The sequence below is a fragment of the Diospyros lotus genome, chromosome 2, assembly GCF_014633365.1.
Source record: "Diospyros lotus cultivar Yz01 chromosome 2, ASM1463336v1, whole genome shotgun sequence".
In the NCBI taxonomy this organism is placed as follows: domain Eukaryota; kingdom Viridiplantae; phylum Streptophyta; class Magnoliopsida; order Ericales; family Ebenaceae; genus Diospyros; species Diospyros lotus.
This window is the reverse complement of record NC_068339.1, coordinates 22,419,209-22,442,246: the sequence shown is the minus strand read 5'-3', so window position 1 is coordinate 22,442,246 and position 23,038 is coordinate 22,419,209. Positions and strand designations below refer to the sequence as shown.

General features: G+C 35.8%; 1 protein-coding gene across 1 annotated transcript; it reads left to right on the top strand.

Moving 5' to 3' along the window:
* The first annotated feature begins 254 nt into the window (after positions 1 to 254).
* LOC127794155 (ankyrin repeat-containing protein ITN1-like) lies at positions 255 to 3,025 on the top strand. Its single transcript, XM_052325080.1, has 2 exons — positions 255 to 844; positions 2,074 to 3,025. The coding sequence occupies exons 1-2, from the start codon at positions 467 to 469 to the stop codon at positions 2,860 to 2,862; spliced, it is 1,167 nt and encodes a 388-aa protein (XP_052181040.1). The 5' UTR covers positions 255 to 466; the 3' UTR covers positions 2,863 to 3,025.
* Positions 3,026 to 23,038: the final 20,013 nt, after the last annotated feature.

The following is a 23,038-nucleotide window of genomic DNA, read 5'->3' as shown; positions in this document are numbered from 1 at the left end:
GATTTATAATTTAGGAATGCCATAATACTATTCAAAATTACAAATAAATGATTTAACACCCCAAAATAAGACTCTCCTTGAAGTTGCTCTAAGATGGCTATTGTCAATGTTGGGAGAATAACAGAATATTTGTTATATTAGTTATTGTATTTTGTTGTAATGACATTTATGTAATTACTAAAATTATGATTTTATTATATGCGGGCTCAGATCATGAATTGAAATCTATGAAGCATTGCTATCCTCTCTCTCTCTCTCTCTCTCTTCACGATACCTCTCTCTTTCTATATATATACACGCGTGTGTGCCTATTACTATCAGAAAAATCAAGTCACGTCTTAGAGAGGGAGAGAAATAATGGGAGAGAAGAAGAGGGAGCAGAGACTCGAAAAGGCAGCCATTGAAGGGGGAAACGGCCTCACTGACGAAAATACTTGAAGAAGATCCGCTGATTCTTCGACGAGTAATGGTGGGTGGTTCCGTCCACACTCCTCTCCACGTGGCCGCGAACTGGGGGCACCTGGAATTTGTCCGGAAGCTGTTGGATAACAACAAGGCACTCGCCGGAGTGCTGGACGAGCGGCGGCAGTCGGCCCTCCACCTGGCGGCGGCCAACGGACACGACAAGATTGTGGAAGTTTTAGTGGAAGCTAACGCCAACATGTGCTTGACTCCGGACGGCGACGGCAGAAATCCTCTGCACCGGGCGGCCGTGGAGGGGCACGACTCCGTATTGAGTGTGTTCTTTGAGAAGAATCCCCATTGGATTCATGAGATGCTCAAAGCCATAGATGGCGGCGGCAACACCATCCTTCATCTGGCTGTCATGAACAAGAAATCTCAGGCATTTCTGAGGCCTTTTTACTGTTAAATTTGGTTGTCATTTAAGTTAATTAGTTTGATGATTTTTTTTTTTTTTTTATTTCCTAGTTGGGTGGGTATGAAGCGTCTCAAAATCTCTTATGCAAGGGAACGACAAGGTCGGTTCAAAAGTTTTTGGGCTGTTTTTATAATTTGTAAAACGTTTTAGGGGCATTTTACAAATTATAGAATATTAACCTAGTTCAAAATTTTTTGTAAAACGTTTTGGGGCCATTTTTGTAAAACGTTTGGTTCGAAATTTTTTAGTCCGTTTTCGTGAAAACGTAACCTAACTCAAAATTGTTGAATCAACTTTTCTTTTTCTGTGTCTTTTTTTGTTTAGTTAGGGCAAAGAAATGAATCAGTTTTATATTTCTTTCGAATGATTAAATTAATGAAAGACTTAATTTTCAGTTTAACTCACTTTTTTTTTGGTTGCTTTATCCTCTTTTATCTTGGAGAAAGGGATCTTTCCCAATAACTAAAAGTAGATTTGGTGTTGTAGATTTTCCAAATTTTTGTACCTTCTATGGTTGAATCCCTTGGTGAAAATTGGTTTAAACTTTCTATCTAGGCCTTGAATACAAAAATTAAGTAGAATGCAAATACCCATGTTTTTGAATTATCATTCTATTATGGTCTTTACCTTCATTTAATTATATATAATATCCTAAACTAGGGTCAGTGGCAAGTTTTATTTTGGCACAGTCTTCTCATTGTACTTACAAAGAGATTATTTGTAGGACAAGAACATATCACTTCTTGGGGTCATTGGATATTGCACTATTCTTAATTATAAAATTATCACACTTGCCTTTATTTTTGTATTGAGCCACACCCATGCAACCACATATTTGTTAATACATTCACATTTTTATTCTTATTGTTAATTCGGAGCACATATCACTTCTTGGGGTCATTGGATATTGCACTATTCTTAATTATAAAATTATCACACTTGCTTTTATTTTTGTATTGAGCCACACCCATGCAACCACAGATTTGTTAATACATTCACATTTTTATTCTTATTGTTAATTCGGAGCATCGCATTCCAATATATTATTAAGGGATAAACTGTTGGTTCATCCAACTTGTGACTTTATGAATCAGATTATACTTTAGTCCAGTGCAATATAGCCAATATTATCCTATTTAGTCTAATTATTTAAATACATTTATCAATTTTTTAGAAATGTACATTTTATGCAGGTTGTGGACTTGTTGCTTGTTAAAATAAAAGATGAAATGAAAATGAAGAACATACAAGAGACAGAAAACCCCTTAAACACGATAAACAAATGTGGGTGCACGGCTCTGGACATTATGGAGAGAGTTCAATCTCCACCTCAAGATTGTAAAGAATCCAAGAAGAATTTTCGAAAAGCTGGTGCCTTGAAAGCTGCTACCTTGAAAGTCGATGAGCTTCTATCCAAGAGGCAGAATGCATTGCTGGTGGCGGCGTCGCTTATGGCAACCATGGCTTTTCAAGTCGGGGTGACCCATCCTGGTGGTGTCTGGCAAGACAATGGACCCAACAATTCAACAAACAACAATTCAACAGACGAGTTCCATAAAGCTGGAGAAGCTGTGGTTGCTTATTATTACTCGGAGACAGGATGGTTCTTTGTTGCCAACACAATAGGATTTGTGGCATCACTAAGCACAATACTGTTTCTAGTGACCGGATTGCCTTTCAAGAAAAAGTTGTTTACGCGGATCATGGTGCTGACCATGTGCATCGCAGTTACATCCATAGCATTTACATACGCATTTTCAATCGCCTCAATCACCCCGGATTGGTTCTGGAACATTGTCTCTAAGTGCATTTATTACGGTATGATAGTTTGGTGTGGGGTGATCTGTGTTCTTGTGTTAATCCACACCATTCCCTTGTTGAAAAGGCGGTTGAAGGTCAGATGGGATCGTGTGCGGCCACGGATGAAGTTATTCATGGAATTCATCCCATGTTCAATTAATGGGAACGAGAACACAGTTTGATCTTTAATTAGCCTTATCCGTGAGTTTGAATTAGAATGTGTTAAATGTATTGCCTTCTAGTTCCTGTTATGGAAATTGAATAATTTCTTCCAAGTGAAATCACTTACATATGTTACTCTATTTTTCAGAAATGTGGTGTCTTGTTGCAGTTAGATCTACCATTATCATAAACCCACTTCTAGCTAGCTGACTTGGTGTCAGTCATTTGTGATTGTCCACCCTCAAAAAGGTATGAAATCAACCACTTCTTAAAACAATACATTTAACAATGTTTTGCTAGTCGGCGAAGTCAATGCTTTGCTTCGAAAACAATGGAAAGAGGTGCACTCACACAATCATAAATCAGTTTCTTAAAACAATGGGAGGAACTGCACCAAACAAAAATAATTAATTTGATTTGATTTAACAGTTTGAACTACGTCTCTAAATATGCAACTTAGTTGAATGGCTGCAATCAGTTTGTGTTCATTTTCTGCTTGACAATGTCATAGTTTTTTTAATAATATAAATAAATATTAAATATTATTTAATTTTTACTTTATTTGTTTTTTGAGATACAAAATTGCTAATTAAATTTTGTATTCAAATTTAAAAAGTAATTTTTTTTTCAATTGACAATATAAACAAGAAAAAAAGATATGAAAACCTAAATATTGAATAAGAAAAAAAATGTGAAGAGTTTATAAACAGATCCTGTAAATTAAAAATTTATTGATTTAATTTTATTTTTTTAATGCCCAAGTCAATGCACACTCTTTAGATAAAATTTTCATCGTTCAAAAAATCATTTTATCAAATTATTCACTAAAATAATACCACTTTTTTTTTTTACATTACTAGTTTAGACCTTATTATTCATTGTCTAATATTAAAAAATAGTTTGTAAACTTAAAAAGTTAGAGACCTCCTCATCTAAATGATATTTCACTATACATTATTACCTAATATTAAAAAATGATACGTGGACTTAAGGAGTTGGAGGCTCCTCTCTCAAATAAAATAATAAAATAAACAGAATATAAATTAAAAAAAAATCATTGTAAAATAAAATTAGTCATTTTGTATCTTAAAATATTAAACAAAATTAATTAATTATCAAATTTGGGGCCCCACTAATCCTATATATGTCAAATTCAAAATTTTCAATAACTTGATTGAATTTTTATTTATTTAAATTATTATAGAATGTCATCAATCTCTGTTGATTCCTTTCTTCCTTTCCCATTCATTCTTTACTCCCTCTCCACTTCTCTCAATTTTACAACAGAGCCCCCCCCTCCTCTCGCGCTCTCTTCTATTCTTCTCTCACCATTAAAACCCCAATGACCTGTTAATAATTTGTCCTCAATTCAAGCAACTGATTAATTTAGAAAATGAAAACTGATGAGATTGTCAAATGATATAATTAGTTTTTATTTATTAATTAAAAATGAAAATTTAACATAAAAAAATAATAAATAAATAATGGACTACTCTCACAAAAATACCCTTAATTGTGAAAAATGCCAACTTAGTATACAAATAATTCTCAATTCAAATATTTTTTAATAAATTATTAATAATACCATCAATTACTGTCCAGACAATAAAAAATCTATCTTAATTGTGAAAAATGACCGACTTAATGTAACAGTACATAGAATCAGTTGCTGAACCCTAACCCCACTCACTCTCTCTCTCTCTCTCTCTCTCTCTCTCTCTCTCTCTCTCTCTCTCTCTTTATATATGAGTTTCTACATTATTATAAAAATCTAAAGTCGCATCATCATCGTTACATTTCTCTCTCTATGAGTCTCTAATTATTACAAAAGTCTAAAGTCACATCATAATCATAAATAATGGAGAGATCCAGTTTCTCACTAACCTTAAGATAATTTTGGTAACCCTTTGTTAGTTGTTACTACTAAAAAGTCCTACAGCAGGAGTTTGATTGGGAGGATATATATGAAAGCTAAAAGAGATGTATGGTGTGCACTCATATTTACCAAAAGTATTAATGCCACATTATTGTTGGACACTTTTTATTTCTGTAAGGTGTGCACTCATATTTACCAAAAGTATTAATGCCACATTATTGTTGGACACTTTTTATTTCTGTAAGGACAGAGGGAGAGAAGGGGGGGAGGGGGGGGGGGGGGGGGGGATTCATTGGATTCAAATGCCTGATCACGTGAGATTTGGTAGTTTAATTGGAGGAAGTAGGAACAGTCAATTCGGCGTCACGTGAGCTTTTCTAGCTTTTGTAGTTCATTGATCATAACAGATTAAAGGTTTAGTTCAAGATAGCCCATTTGAAAATTTCCATTCTTAATGGGCTGATGTCTCTGTCTAATAAATGGGCTGGGCCATTGGATGGTGTCTCACCAAATTGAAGATAAGGGGACAAAAAAGGACCAAAATTGACTTTGCTAAAGCTCTTTTTCCTCCTATGTAAAAAGTAACAAAAACAATTTGTAATAAAGAAACTTAGGATTAAGATAAATGGAAGATCCAATTTGTAAGCTCTTTTTCACACTAATTTCTTCCTATTTTCCTTGCAATAGGGAGACTTGATGTTGAGAGAAAATAAAGGGCTATGATCATGTGTTGGACAAGTTCTTTAGAGCAAATCCCCAATGGATTCATGAGCTGCTCAAAGGCAAATTTACAAAATTGTTGGGGAGAGGGGTAATTTTGTCAGAGCAATTTGTTTCGGTAAAACCGTCAATAAGTTTTGTGGAGTAGTGTAGAATTGCTCATTTACTTATTATCTTAATCTGATAGAAAAGGGAAACACCCAGCAGAAAAGAGAAACACCCAACAAAAACTATTTGTGACATTTCTGCTCCCATGTTTTCTAGGTAATGCTTCTATATTGTGATCTGATCTGTTAAGTTTTTATTCTGATTCAAATTATTTGATAAAGAAAAGTATATTATCAGCTTATATTTTTATATGGGTGACATGTGGCATCAGGTCAATGTGTTTATTTTTGGCCATTGATCTCTATTTCATCCTATGATCTAACGGCTGCAGATGATTTCCCCTTTATATATAAAGTTGTCTTCTATTTGAACGACAATTTTCAGCATTCTCAATTTTCAGTGCGAGAACTAGAGAAACCTTACGATCAGAGCCCTAATCCTAAAGGTTTGTATTGATTCTTTTTCTAAGAATTGCACTGGGTTGTGAGAGAAAGGTAGACGATTGTGAGAGTGCTGGGAATAGCTCGAGGGATTGAGCATGTACTCTGGTTCATTGTCATGTTCGATATTGTAAGTTGGTTCTGTTTTCTTGTTGCTTTCTCGTTTCTGTATCGTTGTTATAATGCGCTTGTTCATCGTATTAGTGGATTGACTAGGGACGAAATTCCTATCGTTAGTAGGATCCATTTAAGGACCCGCACACATAAAACTGTTGTTGTTGTGATTGTGTGCGCGTTGTGGTCTTGTGCATTTTTCCTGGTTCTTTGTTTTGGTTTTTCGTTTGGTTCTTGGTTCTATAGTGGTCTTGGTGTGTTGGTTGTTTGCAGGTATAACAATCTTTACCCTCCATTTTAGGTTAGAAATTGTGTGGCAATTAATGGTTGACATTACCTCAAAACTAGAGGTTTGGTAACACATTTTCATCTCAAGGTTCAACCAATTTCCTGGGGAATTGTGTTGATTTAGATGGGTGAGTTATTTAGAATTCCCAATGTCTGATTCTAGGTATTGGGATGGGATAAAAGCCTCGATATGTAAGATATGTTATTATTTGGGATAAAAAAGGTGAAATTTCTCGCCTTAAGGGCTCTTGCAGTTTAGTTCCAAGATTTTTGCAAGAAAGGTAAATCATGGAATTTAGCAGTGAAATTCGAACACAGATCTGTGACTAGCTATATAGCAATTAGAATTTAAGGCTTTTTGGGACCAACACATGTACGGTCTCAATTACTGGTCTATGCTTGTGGGGGCTAAGATATGTTATTATTGTTGTTTATTGTGTTGGTTCTGAGATTAGAACAAACTGAGACAAGCCTATCGATTGAGCTCAATATATGTTGAGGATCGAACAATATTGTGTACATATAAAGTTTAATTGCGGTAAACCCATCCCTGAAAAAATCTGCCAGAGGGGCAGCAAACAATGAGCGAATGGCACATCGTCCGATTCTGACCCAAAATTTGAAGCATCGTAGTCCAGCAATTCAGAGCTTCCTTTATAGCTTTTCTATTTGTGGTTGGAGGAGTCCCATTACTATACTTCAATCCAATGCAATTATTGCCAATCCTTTCTTATTTGATCCAGTGGTGTGAATACATATCTCATTTTTCTGCATACATACATATCAAATTCTTGGTATGATTGTCCACCCTCAAAAAGGTATGAAATCAACCAAAGTTGAGTTATAATTGACGTGGACTATGTTAAGCTAGTTCGCGTAGTCAATTAATGCTTTGTTCTAAAACAATGGGAGGAACTGACACTAACACAATCATAAACAAATTATTTTGTAAAAAAATAAATAAAAAGACGAACCAAACAAAAATAATTAATTTGATTTGATTTAACGGTTTGAACTACATCTCTAAATATGCAACTTAGTTGAATGACTGCGATCAGTTTGTGTTCATTTTCTGCTTGGCAATGTCATAGTTTTTTAAAATTTTGAAATGAAAACGATGTTTGCGAAAGAAACCTTATGCATTTTATTCAGTGAATAATAATAAGAAAAATATTATCAAAAATATCTTATAAAAATTTAGTTGACGAATGGGGCAGACATGATATTGGGTCCACAGGGATGGCGGTAACTTCTCAATTATGGGATGTTTATGTATGTTATTAGTCAACCATGATTTATTATATTTAAAATTTTATCTAAAAATTTAAAAATAAATAAAATATGATTGTCAAATTTTTTTAATTATTTTTTTATGCATAAATAACACAAATCACCGCTCTAATTATTATTAATTTTAGAGTATAGAGCGTATAATGTGTAAAGGTGAATCATCAATGTGATGTAAAAATCAATCCCTTTCTTGCAATGCAAACTAGCATTGCTAAGTTAGTGTCTTTTAATGATGTTCACAGATATTGACACAAAGTTAAAGACAATTGATATATTATGTAAGAATCCATATTTTTGTGAGATTGTCACGTAATTTAGGCAAGTTTAGAATATCGAAAAATTGGTTTGATAGCAGTTATAAATACCGAATCGACTGCAGGGAGTATCTTGGAGTAAAATTGTCTAAGAAAAATGATATGCTCTTGATGAGCATCCCAATATAGGATTTATGGTATCAAAAGAAATCGGATCGGGAATGATTTTTGCAGGGGCGGATCCAGCAACTTGGGGTGGGCTGGGCTGGGGGTGGGCTGAATTTGATTTGTGCTGGATTTTACCTTAAGAATTTTCATTTTGTTGTGGGCTGCCATGGGCTTCAGCCCAGGGCAGCTCACACATGGATCCGCCCCTGGATTTTCGGTACAGTTAAAATACAGCTGCTATCACGTAGACTACGTACATGACATGACTATGAAATGCATATGTACATGTTGAAATTATTGATCACATGCATGTTGTCCGTTGGGAGTACGAACTAGCGCCGCTACTTTACCAAGGGTGCACCCATACACCCCGATTTTGAAAGGGGTGGTCGTAAAAATAGGAGTAGCATGAAGGGTGCAGTTGACTCCTACAATGAAATAAGACATTGCATATATACATGATAAAATATTTTGTGCCCTTACTTAGATGATTCATCATCTAACTTAGGCTTTGCCCCTAGAATATTCAAACGTTCCAGATGAAGATTGTAGCAGATACGAGGATGAGTGAGGAATAAAATGGCATTTAGCAAAGTGCATGATGAATTGAATGTATGTAATGTAGCCCATGTATTTAAGTTCTGCTACTTTGAATTCTGAACGTTTTGAGAAATGATGATGTATAACTTTATTTAGGGTTAGTCTTAGTTGAGAACTTATGCTTTGTATTAAGTTATGTTGAGGAACGATGATGTAAGAACTGAATTTCGATTAATGTTAAGATATCAAGTTCAATTCTTGCTTCTGCATTTGAATTCACATTGGGCATTAACATGGGGATTTAGATATACATGTTTGGATGTCAGATTGTATTATTTGACATATACAAGATAAATGTTTTTAAAAATTGTTTTGAATTACTGAAAGCACATGTATGTACAGGATGAGCATAGGCTTAGTTTGAATGAATGTTATAGGGTTTTGTTTGATTTTATTTAATTTATAATAATTTATTCATTCGGGTAGGTACTGAGGCATAAGTCTCAAGTAGCTTTTTTTAGTCTTTATTTTACAAATTTTGTAAATTGAAGACGGCGTCAAGGAGTTGAGTATAGCATAAGAAAGTGAAGCTAGTAGTTTATCAAGGTGTTGATGTGTGACATGATTTAAACCATGGCCATCATGTTTAATTTATTGTTCATTTTATTAAGCAATGGTTGCGTGATGGAATCTGATGAGACCTTAAAATAAGAAGCCCAAAAATCTTTTCATAAAATTAATATTTGATCTAAGCAGTAAATCTGATTTATCATGGCATTCATTTATCATGGGAGTTCATCAGTCTCATTGGATGTATCCAAAAGACTATAAATGTGAGGGTGCATTTCATGAAAAATTGTTTGAGTTCTTTTATTAACCATGAGATAGGGCAGTGTTCAACGGGTTTCACCTAACCAAGTAACTAAAAGAGAGGGTGATGTTCAACTCATTGCACTTAGTTAGATAGTGGATGGGATCTAACTGATCCATCAGACAAACTAAAATGTGAGGTTTATGATGGATTAAAAACCAAAGGTTTAGCTCCACATATTATGTGGTGGCAAGTGTTGCCCACTCAAGTATGAGAGCATTCTAAAAAACTATAAATGTGAGGGGTACTCTTATGAAAGAGAAATCGACCAACCGCTATTGGATTCTATGAATCACATTTGCTACCGAGAAGTGCATGATTTGAAAAATTTAGTAGGAGTTCCAATTTATTCAAAAGTCCTTAATTGAATGGAGTTTTACAAATATATAAACTAATATATCTATTTATTTTCTGCAGATAAAATGGAAGGTTTAAATCCATTGAATCACTGGCCCAAATTGTTTTAACTAGTTTTGGAGTCTTAAAATTGTGCTCAATATGAAAAGGATAGATGATACTTTGTTTTATATACCGCCTATGGAAATTCCTTAAACTGCGACTGGGGAGGAGATTGTCTTGGGAGATTTTGAAAAAAAGATGACATGAGAGCTTGCTTATAACTATATTTTCACATCGATATCCAATGATTTATCGCATCAGCTTGAGCGCTTCATGAGTATTACAAGCATGATACATCATCTCAGGGACCTCTTTGGTGAGCATAGTCAGACAGTTCAATATGAGTTATCAAAGAAGTTGTTTCGAGTCGGATGGTTGAGGGTTCGTATGTTGGAGACCATGCTATCAGCATGATCAATATGATTGGTTAGCTGAATGCCTTGGAATTCCCAATGAACACTCAACTCCGGACTGATCTTGTCTTACAATCATTGTTGGATTCTTTATCCTTATTTATTACTTATTTCTATATGAACAAGATTGAGTGCTCTCTCCCTAAGTTATTAAATATGTTAATAACTAACCATTCACAGATGAAAGGAAAATGTAGAGAAAGAGTTCTCGCTGTTGCCTTGTTTTCTTCTCAGAAGAAGCCAAAATCTAGGAAAAGGAAGAGAAATGGTGGTCAAACAAAGTCAAAGGGTAAGGAGGTTTAGGGCAAGGGTAATTGTTACTTTTGCAGTCAAAAAAGACACTGGAAAAGGAACTGCTCGAACTATTAAAGGAGTTTTAAGGGAAAGTGCCCGAAAGGTCAAGGTATTTTTCCTTCTATGTGTGTTATTAAGACTGATCTTTCGATTGGTTGATCCATGCTTCTTGAATTGTGGATTCTAGTGCTACTTCTCATATTTGTTTGTCTGCCCAGGATCTCAATCAAAGTAGGGCGTTTGGGAAGCGCGAGGTGGTTTTGAGAGTTGGCAATGGGGCAAGCGTTGTTATATCAACCATAAGGATTGCTTCTGTATCTTTACCTTCTGGGCATGTACTGGTTTTATATGACTGTTTACATATACCGAATGTGATTCAGAATGTTATTTCTATTCCACAGCTTGTAAGTCATGATTATACATTTTCTTTTGCATGCAATGAATGTTTCATTATGTTCGATAATATGTGTATGGGTAAAGCTATAATGATAATCTGTTTATACTTCTTGGAAATACATGCATGTGAATATAGTTAGCAAATTGTTGCAAGACCTAAGACCACATTAAAAAAGAAGCGTTTCGGGGTAATCAAATTAATCCCAAACAATTGTAGCACCTTAGACTAGGTTATATAAGCAAGAGTAGGCTTATGAAGTTGGCTCATTAGGGTCTTATATGTGATTTGTAACACCCCACTTACCCTGGGCGTGTTATGCCTTAGGAAATTTGGGTCTTATTTTTTTTTTCTAAATTACATTATTCTCGAAATTCCCTAAGACCTATCTAATGCTTGACGAAATAATTTATACACTAGAAATAAATACAATCTTATAAATCGGAAGCTGAATCGAACCTGCTCATGGTATTACATACATAAATAACTGATTATGGCACTTACTACAAAGTTGATACGTGAGCTTCTAAAGATAAATTAAAACGTACATAATTCTTGAAACATTCACATTACAACATAACATGGCACACTTGCTCGTTTCTTGACGACTCGTGTCACTACATATTTTCGACTTCTGTACCATCACTGCAAGTCCTGACTGGAACGTCAAATGTTCCAGGGGCAAAACCCGAATTAGATGATGAACCATCTAAGTAAGGGTACATAATGTTATATCATGTGTGTATGTAATGTCTTTCATCGTATGTGTCAACTGCACCCCTCATGCTACCTACCGTTCTTACGGCTACCTTTTTCGAAGCCGGGGTGTTTGGGGGCACCCTTGGTAAAGTAACAGTGCCAGTTCGTACTCCCTACGGCCTGAATGCGTGTGATCAATGATATCAACGTGTATTTATGCATTTCATAGTCATGTCATGTATATAGTCTACATGATGGGTACATAGTATAGTATGTCAATATGATGAAAGCATTCTCGAAAATAAACATTTATAATCATGCTAATTCGCAAAAAATACACTTTCAACTAAGTTGCCTAGAAAAGCATGTTGACCTCGATAATCGTGTTGAGCGGGCTATTTCCCAATCCTCTTACCCCAAGGATTCCTAAAACATTAAATTTATTTCCAGAATATTAATTTACTATTTTCTCATAATTTCTATAATTTCTCTTTATTTTCTAAGCCTTATTTCTTCAAAATTACATAATAATTATCTAGACTTTTATATAATCCAATTTCTCTTTACTAATATTCTTTAATTAATATTTCTAGCCTTTTGAAATTTTCTTGGAATTTTTCAAATTAAATTCCTATTTTTTCCTTATTTCCATAATAGCAAAACTACTTAAATAAATAATTAATTTAGCATTTTCCAGAATATTTTTCACAAAATAAGACATAAACAAAATTCTAAGTTTTTTGGAATTTTTTTCAAAATTTCTTTTATTTTCTTTTTATTTTTTCCTTTCTTTTATTTTATTTTCTTTTTTTTCTTATTTTTTCTTTTCTTCTTGGCGGGTGCGTGCAAGCCACGTGCCTTCTTCCTACTCGCGGGCGCGTGGCTGCACGTTCCCGTCTGCTTCGTCTTCTCTGGTGGCCCAACACGTCGCCGGCGACGCTGCTACCCTCCAAAGCTTCAAAAGAAGCTTCTAATCCCCCTAATTCTAACCCCCCACCTCGATTTCGGCCTTAAAAATTAAAAAAAATAACAGCAAATACCTCAAATTGACGGTTGAAGCTTCGACTCCGGCGAGGCGTGATTTTCTGGCGAAGCTTCAATCCACCGCTTCCTCTGCTCTATTGGCCACCAAACTCACCAGAAAACTTGCCCACAACGCAAGGACCAAGACCCTTCTCACCAAGCTCTCAAACGCTACCCCAATCAAGCGATCTATGAAGCAAAAGAAATCTGATGAAGGCCTTGCTCGAACTCGGCTATTGATAGCCAAAATTCGACGTGTCTTGTCCCATCACGATCGCCTCGCGTCCTGGGAGACTATTCCATCGTCTTTTGAAGCATTAAAAGCTTCCCTTACCTCTAGTGATCGATTGTAGGCGCGGCCAAAGCATGGCCGCGCTCCTGCTTTAGATTTTTGGTTATTTTTTATATATATATATACATATATATACATACATGCATATACATATTTATAATATACATACATACATACGGGCTACTTCATACCTATATCAGTAAATTTCAACAATATCTGTATATTATTATTATTATTTATTCTTTATTTTAAACTATACATTTTATGCAATGCATTTAACTATGATTATATCACACCATTATATATAAATCAATGCATTTATTTACAATATGATTATACCTTAAATTGATTAATTCATATAATTTTTTTCTGTGGTCTAAATACCAATTTACTATTCACGATGACTTAGGGTATTACATGATTTGTGTGCTAAACTCAAGCCAACTTGTGAGCCATGCATTCTGAAAAAAATGACTAAGTCTTTTTTTATTGGACACGGGAAAAGGGCTATTGAATTGTTAGAATTTGTACATTCAGATATATGTGGGCCTATAAAAGTTATGGCTCAGGGTGATTATGTCTACTTTGTAATTCTTACTGATGATTTGTCACGGTATGGTTACGTGTACTTAATAAAGTACAAGTCTGAAGTATTTGAAAAGTTCAAAGAATTCAATGCTGAAGTAGAAAATCAAACAAGAAAGAGTATTAAGATTTTTTGATCAAATCAATGAGGTGAATACTTGAATACTGAGTTTATTAATTATCTTAGCCCTTGTGATATAGTTTCACATTTGAGTCCTCCTTGTACACCACAGTTGAATGGTGTAGCTAAACGTAGGAATCAAATTTTATTGGACATGGTTCGTTCTATGCTAAGCTACACAGATTTGCCTATTTCATTGTGGGGTTATGCTGTTCTTACCTTGATTTATTTGATAAATCAAGTGTCGACTATATTTGTATGAGATATGGGTTGAAAAACCTCCAAGTCTTAAGCATGTTAGGATTTGGGGTTACTCAGTGTCTGCAAAGAGGTTGGGAAGAAAGAAGTTAGATCCTAGCTTTGAGAAAGGTCATTTTGTGGGATATCCTAAAGATAGTTTAGGGTATTATATTTATTTTTCAATTGACCCAAGGGTTGTGGTCACTAGACATGTCATCTTCTTAGAAGAAGAGTTCATCTAAGAGGGTGGTATGGGAAAGAAAATGGATTTGACAGAAGAAGGGTCTTTTGTTTCACAAATATCTGATCAGATTATTGAGCATGATGAATCAAGTCAAGGAGATCATTCACAGGTACCTTGTAGGAGATACATGAATTGTTCTTATATATGGATAGTGACAAGTTAGTTGACCCTACCACCTATGAGGAGGCAATATCTGATATCGATATCTCAAAGTGGCAGATAGCTATGGAATTTGAGATGGAGTCTATGTGCTCTAACTAGGTTTGGATCTTGGTAGATCTACTTGAGGGAATTGTTAATGTTAAGTGTAAATGGATGTTCAAGAGAAATATCGATTTAGATGGACAGGTTTCGACCTATAAAGCTCAGTTGGTGGTAAACGGTTGTCGTCATCGTCAAGGTATTAACTATGAAAAGACTTTCTCGCCTGTCATGAGTCTTAAGTCTATCGAAATGATGTTAGTTATCGCTACTTACTATGACTACGAGATCTGACAAATAGACGTCACGACAGCTTTTCTGAATGGATTTCTTGAAGAAGGGATCTATATGGAACAACCGAGTGGATTTGAGTCCACTGATCCATGTTAAGTGTGTTTGCTGAAAAGATTAATATATGGTCAGAAGCAAGCATCGAGAAGTTAGAACATCCATTTTGATCATGAGATCAAAAGGTTTGGTTACTTGAGAAATTCGGATGAACCGTGTATATACAAGAAAGCTAATAGGAGCAATATTATGTTCCTAGTCCTGTATGTGGATGATATTCAAATTATGGGTAATAATGTGGACATGTTGATGTCTACAAAAGCCTAGTTATTTAGAGTATTCTCCATAAAGGATCTGGGAGATGTTACCTATATATTGGGGATTCAACTTTATAAAGATAGAGTCTGAAAATTGATAGGTCTCTCCCATAGCTTGTAAATAGAAAAGATGTTGAAAAGGTTTACCATGTTGAATTCCAAAAGGAGGTAGTTGCTTGTCCAGGTTGGAATTCATCTCTCTAAGGAGATGTCCCTTAATACTCCTGAAGAGAAGGGTCATATGAGTAAAATACCTTATGCTTCAGCGATTGGGAGCATTATGTATGTGATGATATGTATGATGCTCGATATTGCATACGTTATGAGTGTTGTAAGTCGATATTAGTCTGATCTCGATGATAGTCACTGGATCGTAGTGAAGCATATTCTGAAACACTTGCGAAGGGCTAAAGATATGCTATTGATTTATGGAGGGGCTGATTTCCATGTAGATGGATTCACTGATTTAGATTTTCAAATGGATGTTGATGATTGCAAATCAACATTTGGTTTTGTATATCTCCTAAATGATGGTGCTATAAGCTAGAAAAGTTCCAAGTAGGAAATCACAACGGATTCAACCACGGAAGCTTCTTTCGGAGATTGATGTGGTTTTGACCATTCTGTCACCAGTACCTTTGTATTGTGACAACAATGGAGTTATCGTGCAGGCAAAGGAACCCAAGTCTAACCAGAAGTTCAAACACATTGAATTTCGATTTCATTTAACTCAAGAGATGATAGCACGTGGGGACGTGCAGCTGCAGAGAATAGATTTAGGGGATAATGTAGCTAACCCACTCACCAAAGCTATGACTCAAATCACACCTGGATCGATATCTTGAGAAGATGGGTATCCGATTCCTGCTAATGGTGGAACACTAGATGAACATGTGATGTAAATTAGTATTAGCGCAAATGAGAGATTATTAGTATTGTGTGCCCTCATGCTAGATTTGGATGACATCTAGCGGATTTGTTTTAATACATTCATTGTATCTTTTGTATAAATCAATAAAAGAAAATGTTTTTTTCATTTATATTTTCTCCAATCAATTATATGAATGAGTCCCTAGATCTTTTGTTTGAGAATCTTATTCTCAAGGTGTTGAGATTGTGTGACAGGATTCTTTAGTAATAAAACTTCTTAAACTATTCCTAGTCTTTAGATTCTTTGGATGGAGATTCTAATTAATCGAGTATGGGCTAGCACAAGGGTTACTACCTCGTTCAGTATGAGGACACTGATGGGAGGATGGTGTGTCATGCACCATATGACATGAGATGCCGGTAGTAGACCTGTGGGTGGTCGTTGGGGAACGATCAGCCAAATGTCATGCCAATGACTGACCACATGGCATGGTGGATAATGGTCGTGTCATCAGGTTGCGATAGTGTGTCGATCCTTAGATTTAAATCGGCATGGTTGTTTTGTGTATTGGTGTGCGAGATTTGCTAATAAGCCAAACCATACAATTGGGAGGTGGAAACGTTCATCTATGTGGTCTGTATTACTAGTATATGGAGACAGGTGTTGGGAAGAGGATCCATCACCCTTGTCGATATTTGATAGGGTGGACGTCATATGTGATCTACTATTAGTGTGATGGGATAGTCCTTGGCTAGGACAAATTGAAAATCAGGAAATATGTTTCCTGAAGTATCATCTAGTCACATTAATGAGGTCTAACACATAGTTACTGTAATACCCTGCCTCGCCAAATGTGCCACTATAAGGAGTTACCGGGATTTTGCCAATACATAAGATCCATGCACACGTAGTGTTTCCAAAGAACAATCTTCACATGCAACAAAATCCCAGAACCCCAGTCCAGCCTTTGTATTATTAAGACCAACAGATCTAAACTAAACAAAACATAACCTTATGCAGCAGAAACAACAAATCCTAACATCATAAGATATTACAACCGTTTAAACAAACCGTCTTCCAAACAAAATAAGGATTACATAACTAAAGAAAACATAAATATCATCTAACATGCTCGTACTTCCTCAACTTAATCTGATCAAGTCCTCATCCCTGCTACAACCCTCATCTGAAACGTTTGAATGTTCCAGGGGTAGAACCCAGATTAGATGTTGAATTATCTAAGTGATGGCATATAAAACAGTTGTATAGAATGCATGATACAAAAACAATACGACATGTCAACTTTGAGAAATCTCCCTGGCATACTCAACCTCCCGTGGAAAATCCATTCCATACACCATTGGGATTAACCTTACTGCGACATACTTAATCTCCGGGTGCCCAACATCGTCACCTGATCAATAGAGATTAACCTTGTCCCATTCTCAAGAAAACCCCATCCCGTGCCACCGGACAATGACATGATTTCAATATAATAATGCAACGAAAACCACTTGCCATGCAATTTCACAAGTTATATCTAATTGATGCATCACGTGAAAAATAACTTGATACGGACAGTATCCTTAAAAACAAAAAGACAGCATAACCACGTATAAATCACTACTTTGAAATGAAACTATAAAGCGAACCTCGGGCCAAACCACCCACATAAATTATACTAGGTTTTGAAAGGACTGCTCACTCACCTTTAGATAGTAATTCGACGCGTTCCTCAAAAAATGTGTTGACCTTGATTAGCGTGTAAAACCTCAACCCCTATAGCAATCCTCTCTTGGCCAATAATTATCCAAGGAATACAATATTTATGTTTTTCCTAATTTCTTTCATAATTTCCTTAATTTTCCTTATTTTTCTCTATTTTTCATAATTTCCCTTCTCTTTGAAAATGTGTAATAAATACCTAACACCTATTTTTATCAAATATTTTTTTCAAAAATATTCCTAAAATAATTTTCTAAAAATTATTTTCAAGTTTCATACCTGATTTCTGTTAATTACACTTTCACCCCACAATTTTTGATATTTCATGTTTTTGCCCCTGTCTCTCAAACCCTAGACTTTCTACTTATTCCATTAGACCCCAAAAGTTTAGGATGTCTTAATACACTCTCGAAAGTCTAAAAAAACCCTCGTTTTGACCACCTCTAACAAATTCTTGATTCTGCACTTTGGCCCAAATGCCCATAATCGCGTGTTTTCGACCCCAAACCTTTGTAAATCTCTTGTTTTTGAGAGCCCATGATTCTTTGAACATTTTTACCCTCCAAGTTTCGTCTTGGTTTGGTCATTTACCTTTTTGTTCATGTTTTGGAATTTACACATTAGCCCAAAAGTATGACAAATTACATTTTGACCCAAAAGATTTCTAAAATACTTTTAATATAAAATTCCGAGTATTACAGTTACTAAGTTTGTGAGTTTGTCACTCCATGGATCTCGCTCAGTCGAGATGTTAGGTGATGAAAGAATTATAGCACATGGTAATCGTCAACTGTAATAGATTCACTTGAAGTGAGACTTCACTACCACATATATTATCCTAAATCGTTGTTAGGCGTTATTCAAGAACTCTAGGAAGGTCATTGGGATTTAGAGAAGTTTCGATGATGGGTCAAGGGTTGACCGATACCGAAAAGGGTTTCGGTGTTATCTGATTGCTAACGAGTAGTGAACCTAGAAAAAGACACACCATATAGTGTTGCGTTTGGTATTGATATTGTCTGTCCGAAATGTCTCTAAAAATGGTTGGTCAAAAGTTAACCTTGGCCCTACCTGTAACTAGTGAAAAAATTAATAATTACTGATTGCATAATAAAGGGGCAGTGAACGTGAGGAGAAAATTAGAATTGGGGAAGGGGGAAGAAATATAAGGGGAGTAGATTTCTCTGCTTCTTGCGCGCTCTTTCTTCTTCTTCTTCTTCCTCTGATCGTTTCTACTCCTACCATATTTTATGTGTAAAGGTCACGTGTATAATTTTGATACATAGGTATTGTTGATACACAAACCCTATGTGTCTAGCACGAAAAGAGATGACTGGAACAATACCATTCAACATACTAGGTGTGGACTGAATAGGACCACATCTTGAGGTGGATTCAGTCTCAGTACCGAAACCATTTTTGAACTCCATCCTTATATCAGATAGCAGGTATGCATTTATTTATATATTCATTTGATGAATATGTGTTTTTCTTAAATACTCAAGCTACGTATAATGTATATATTATATTTCGTTGTGTGTATCTCATACACGGTAAAAATTTTATTTTTGGCTGTACCACCATAGTATCGATTCTCTTCAGCTTATGCCTTGAATATTAGAGATTCCATTAAATTGAATGAGTCTATTAGTTTCAATGAAGCTTGTAATAGCAAGGATAAGGCACATTGGTTTAAGGCAACACAAGAAGAAATGGACTCCCTAAATAAAAACAAGACCTGGACATTAGTCAAAAGACCTATTGATCAAAGGGTAATAGGTTGCAAATAGATTTTCAAAAGAAAACCAAGTATAACCCTGTAGAACCAACAAGATTTAAAGCAAAGGTAGATGCCAAAGGTTATTCCCAAATTGAGGGAATTGATTACCATGAGGTATTCTCTCCTGTGGTAAAACATACCTCAATTAGATTAGTCTTGACTATGGTAGCTTTTTATGATTTAGAGTTAGAATAATTAGATGTCAAGATTGCATTCCTTCTTGGCAACCTAGAAAAGAGAATCTATATGCAGCAGCCTATAGGTTTTGTTATAAAAGGGAATGAGTACAAGGTATGCTTGCTACAAAGGTTATTGTATGGCCTTAAACAATCCTGTGACGACCCAAAATTTCCTCATTTTTATTTTAGTTACAACCAGCTAATATCCCAAATACATGGGTCGGGGTTTTACCCCAAAATAATACAACAACGAAAGCAAAATGAACATGAAACATATCACTTAGGGGCTTAATCATACATAACAAGATAATAACCAATCAAATCATTCAAACCACCATATCCGAACCCCTGATCACAACTCGCACCTCAAGGATCTTTTCGGTCGAGATTGCCTTGTACAGACAGCCACCCAAGACTTATACGTCAAATGATTTAGCTACGGCGTCAGCTCCCACACCTCGAATGATGGTAAAAACAAGATGAGCCACAAGTTTCAGCAAGCATAGCAAAAGAATAAAAGTAAGACTAGGTATAGACTTCCCACACTGGAGTACATCCCACCAAATGTAGGTAAGACAAAATAAAGCCAGAAATAAACCATACTTGACATACGCCTCACTACATAATAATAGTAATGCTGGGAATACATCCCTCACCCAGAATACACCCCACAAAGTGCAATACTGCATATGAAAATGCCATGTCATACTGTGTAATAGGATGTCAAGTGTTCAATATAAATATATACCAATGCACATAACGGTCCTTGGGGCCCACATAAGAAATACACATCATGACACCCAAGTCCCAGCATACCAACCTGCCACAGTCATGAACTGGTTGGCATAAAGCCCGTGAGCTTGAAGCTCCCACAACATGATCCACACGAGCCCGAGGCTCCCATCACAACCACATATCAAAGTTCCTGAGTCATAGCTATCTGGAGCCCAGCTCCCACTCATAGCTATCTAAGGTTAACTCTATACCACAATCCATATTAAATGGTAGCCATGCAATGGGTTTTGCAGCATTAACGTGATGACAAGGCTCCCATAAGCCAAGAATTAGGCAATGCTATGCCCACATAGGGACTCACACACGCGAAATGCTCTAAATGCACATGCTCACCTATCATACCCAAGTCGGCACTCAACAGGCCAACTGGGTCATGACAATGCGCACACTCCCCAACACATACAAGTCATGTCCCCCAGTGAATGCAATTCGTTCCCATGTGCCACACATCACAATTTGCACAACATTAAGGGCGGGTGTCCGATGGTACCAGCTTGCCCGACCCGTCTATATTCTATCATAACAGTTGATAACTGACGCCCATACATCAAGCCATCGACTGCCATGACCCAACGATCAGTGGCTTTGTACCCCGCACCCTATAACTCACATAAGCATATCTCAAGTCTCCCAGTTACAACTCACCCTAGAAGGTACCCACAATCACAACTGACTCACTAGGAACCTAGCCCCAATCAAGTTCAGCATCATTCCCAAGAAAATAGGGACGATATAATACCCCATAAACACTTTCTAAATTAAACCTTGGGAGTCTCTTATTTAATTTTACTTAATTTAATTCACACAATAAATATCCATAACGTAAATAAATAATTTCTAGAACCAAATTGGTTTAAGGAATGAGATGAAATCCATAAATCGAAGGACACTCGCAAGGGAGTAAGGAGCTTGCCTTTAATTATATGATTCCGGTGTTTATACACCCACACGCTGCTAAATTACTTCAAGCTACAAAATCGTTTAATTCAACCAAAAATTAGTAAAATTACACCCTAAATAAAATTCCAACCATAGAATATTTCTATTATATTTTTCTCACTTACCCGATATTCTCGAACCATGATTAAATTGGATTAATTCCCAAATTTCTCTCCCAATTTAACATTTTCGTGGCTTCCTTCTTCTATGTGATTTCCCTTAAAATTGCTATGCAAAAACCATCCCAAAACCAACTGGAGTCGGGGTCTAAATGGAAAAAGAAGAAGACGCCAGAAGTTGCCACGTGGTAGCCCAGCGTGCACCACCGTCTCAGCCTCAAAACGACTTCGTTTTGGGAGCTTCCTTGTTGATTAAAGATCAGCATTTTTCTCCCTAGCGCACACAACCTCCACAGATTGAACCTGCGACCCAACTTCCCTTTTTGCCCGTGCGTGCCATCCGCGCTAACTGCTCTTTTAACATATATACACCCCTCATTAAACTTAAAGTAATCCTACAGCGGTTCCCAAAAATTGCATTTAGACCACACCACTTCCAAAGATTATCACACATACCCCACTTATTAATAACTCTCATACCCCCAAATTTTCAATAATTACTTACCCATCTCCATAATACAAAATAAATTAATATTCCCTTTAAACCCACCAATATTCAATAATCAATACAATAATTAATAATTATTAACCATTCCCGATTTAAATTAACAATTATTAACCATTCATAAATTACTGGGATGTTACGAATCCCGTAGACAATGGTATAAAAGGTTTGATGAATTCATGATTAGAAAAAGTTACAAAAGATGTAATTTTGACCATTGTGTTTATTTTAAATAGCTAAGGGGAAATATATATGTAGATGATATGTTTATTGCATGCAAGGATAAAGGGGAAATAAGTAAGCTCACTATGGACCTTAGAACATAATTTGAACTGAAAGACCTAGGAGCAGCCAAGAAAATTCTTGGGATTAATATCTTAAAAGATAGGAAGAAAGGTATTTTAACCTTGTCTCAATTCAGATACCTTAAAAAGGTTGTAGAATTATTCGAAATGACTAATTGTAAACTTGTTTCTACTCCTATTCCTCCTCATTTTAAGATGTGTTGTTAAAGGAGACTTACCTAAGGATGAGGAAGCATACATGAAGAAGGTTTCCTACTCAAATGTTGTAGGAAACCTCATGTATGTAATGATAGGAACAATACTAGACATTGTATATGGAGTTAGTTTGGTCAATAGGTTTATAAGTAAGCCTTCCAAGGATCATTGGAATGTTGTCAAGTGGTTGCTTAGGTATTTAAAGGGATCAGTGAACAAAGGATTAGTGCATAGTTCAAACACTGAATGAAGCAACTGCATAGAGGGTTTATGTGACTCTAATTATGCAACTGACCTTGATACAAGAAGATCATTAACAGGGTATGTTTTCACTATAGGTGAGAATCTAATAAGCTGAAAATCAAATCTCCAGCATATTGTGGCTCTTTCCACAACCGAGGCAGAGTATGTGGCTCTCACCGAAGCCATTAAGGAAGTCATTTGGTTATAGGGAATCACTCATGAATTGGGAATGATAAAGCAAGTTCCTAAAGTGTATTGTGACTCACAAAGTGCTATTCATCTCTTTAAAAATAGTGCATTTCATGAGAGAACTAAGCATATAGATGTTAAGCTTCATTTTGTGAGGGACATAATTGCACAA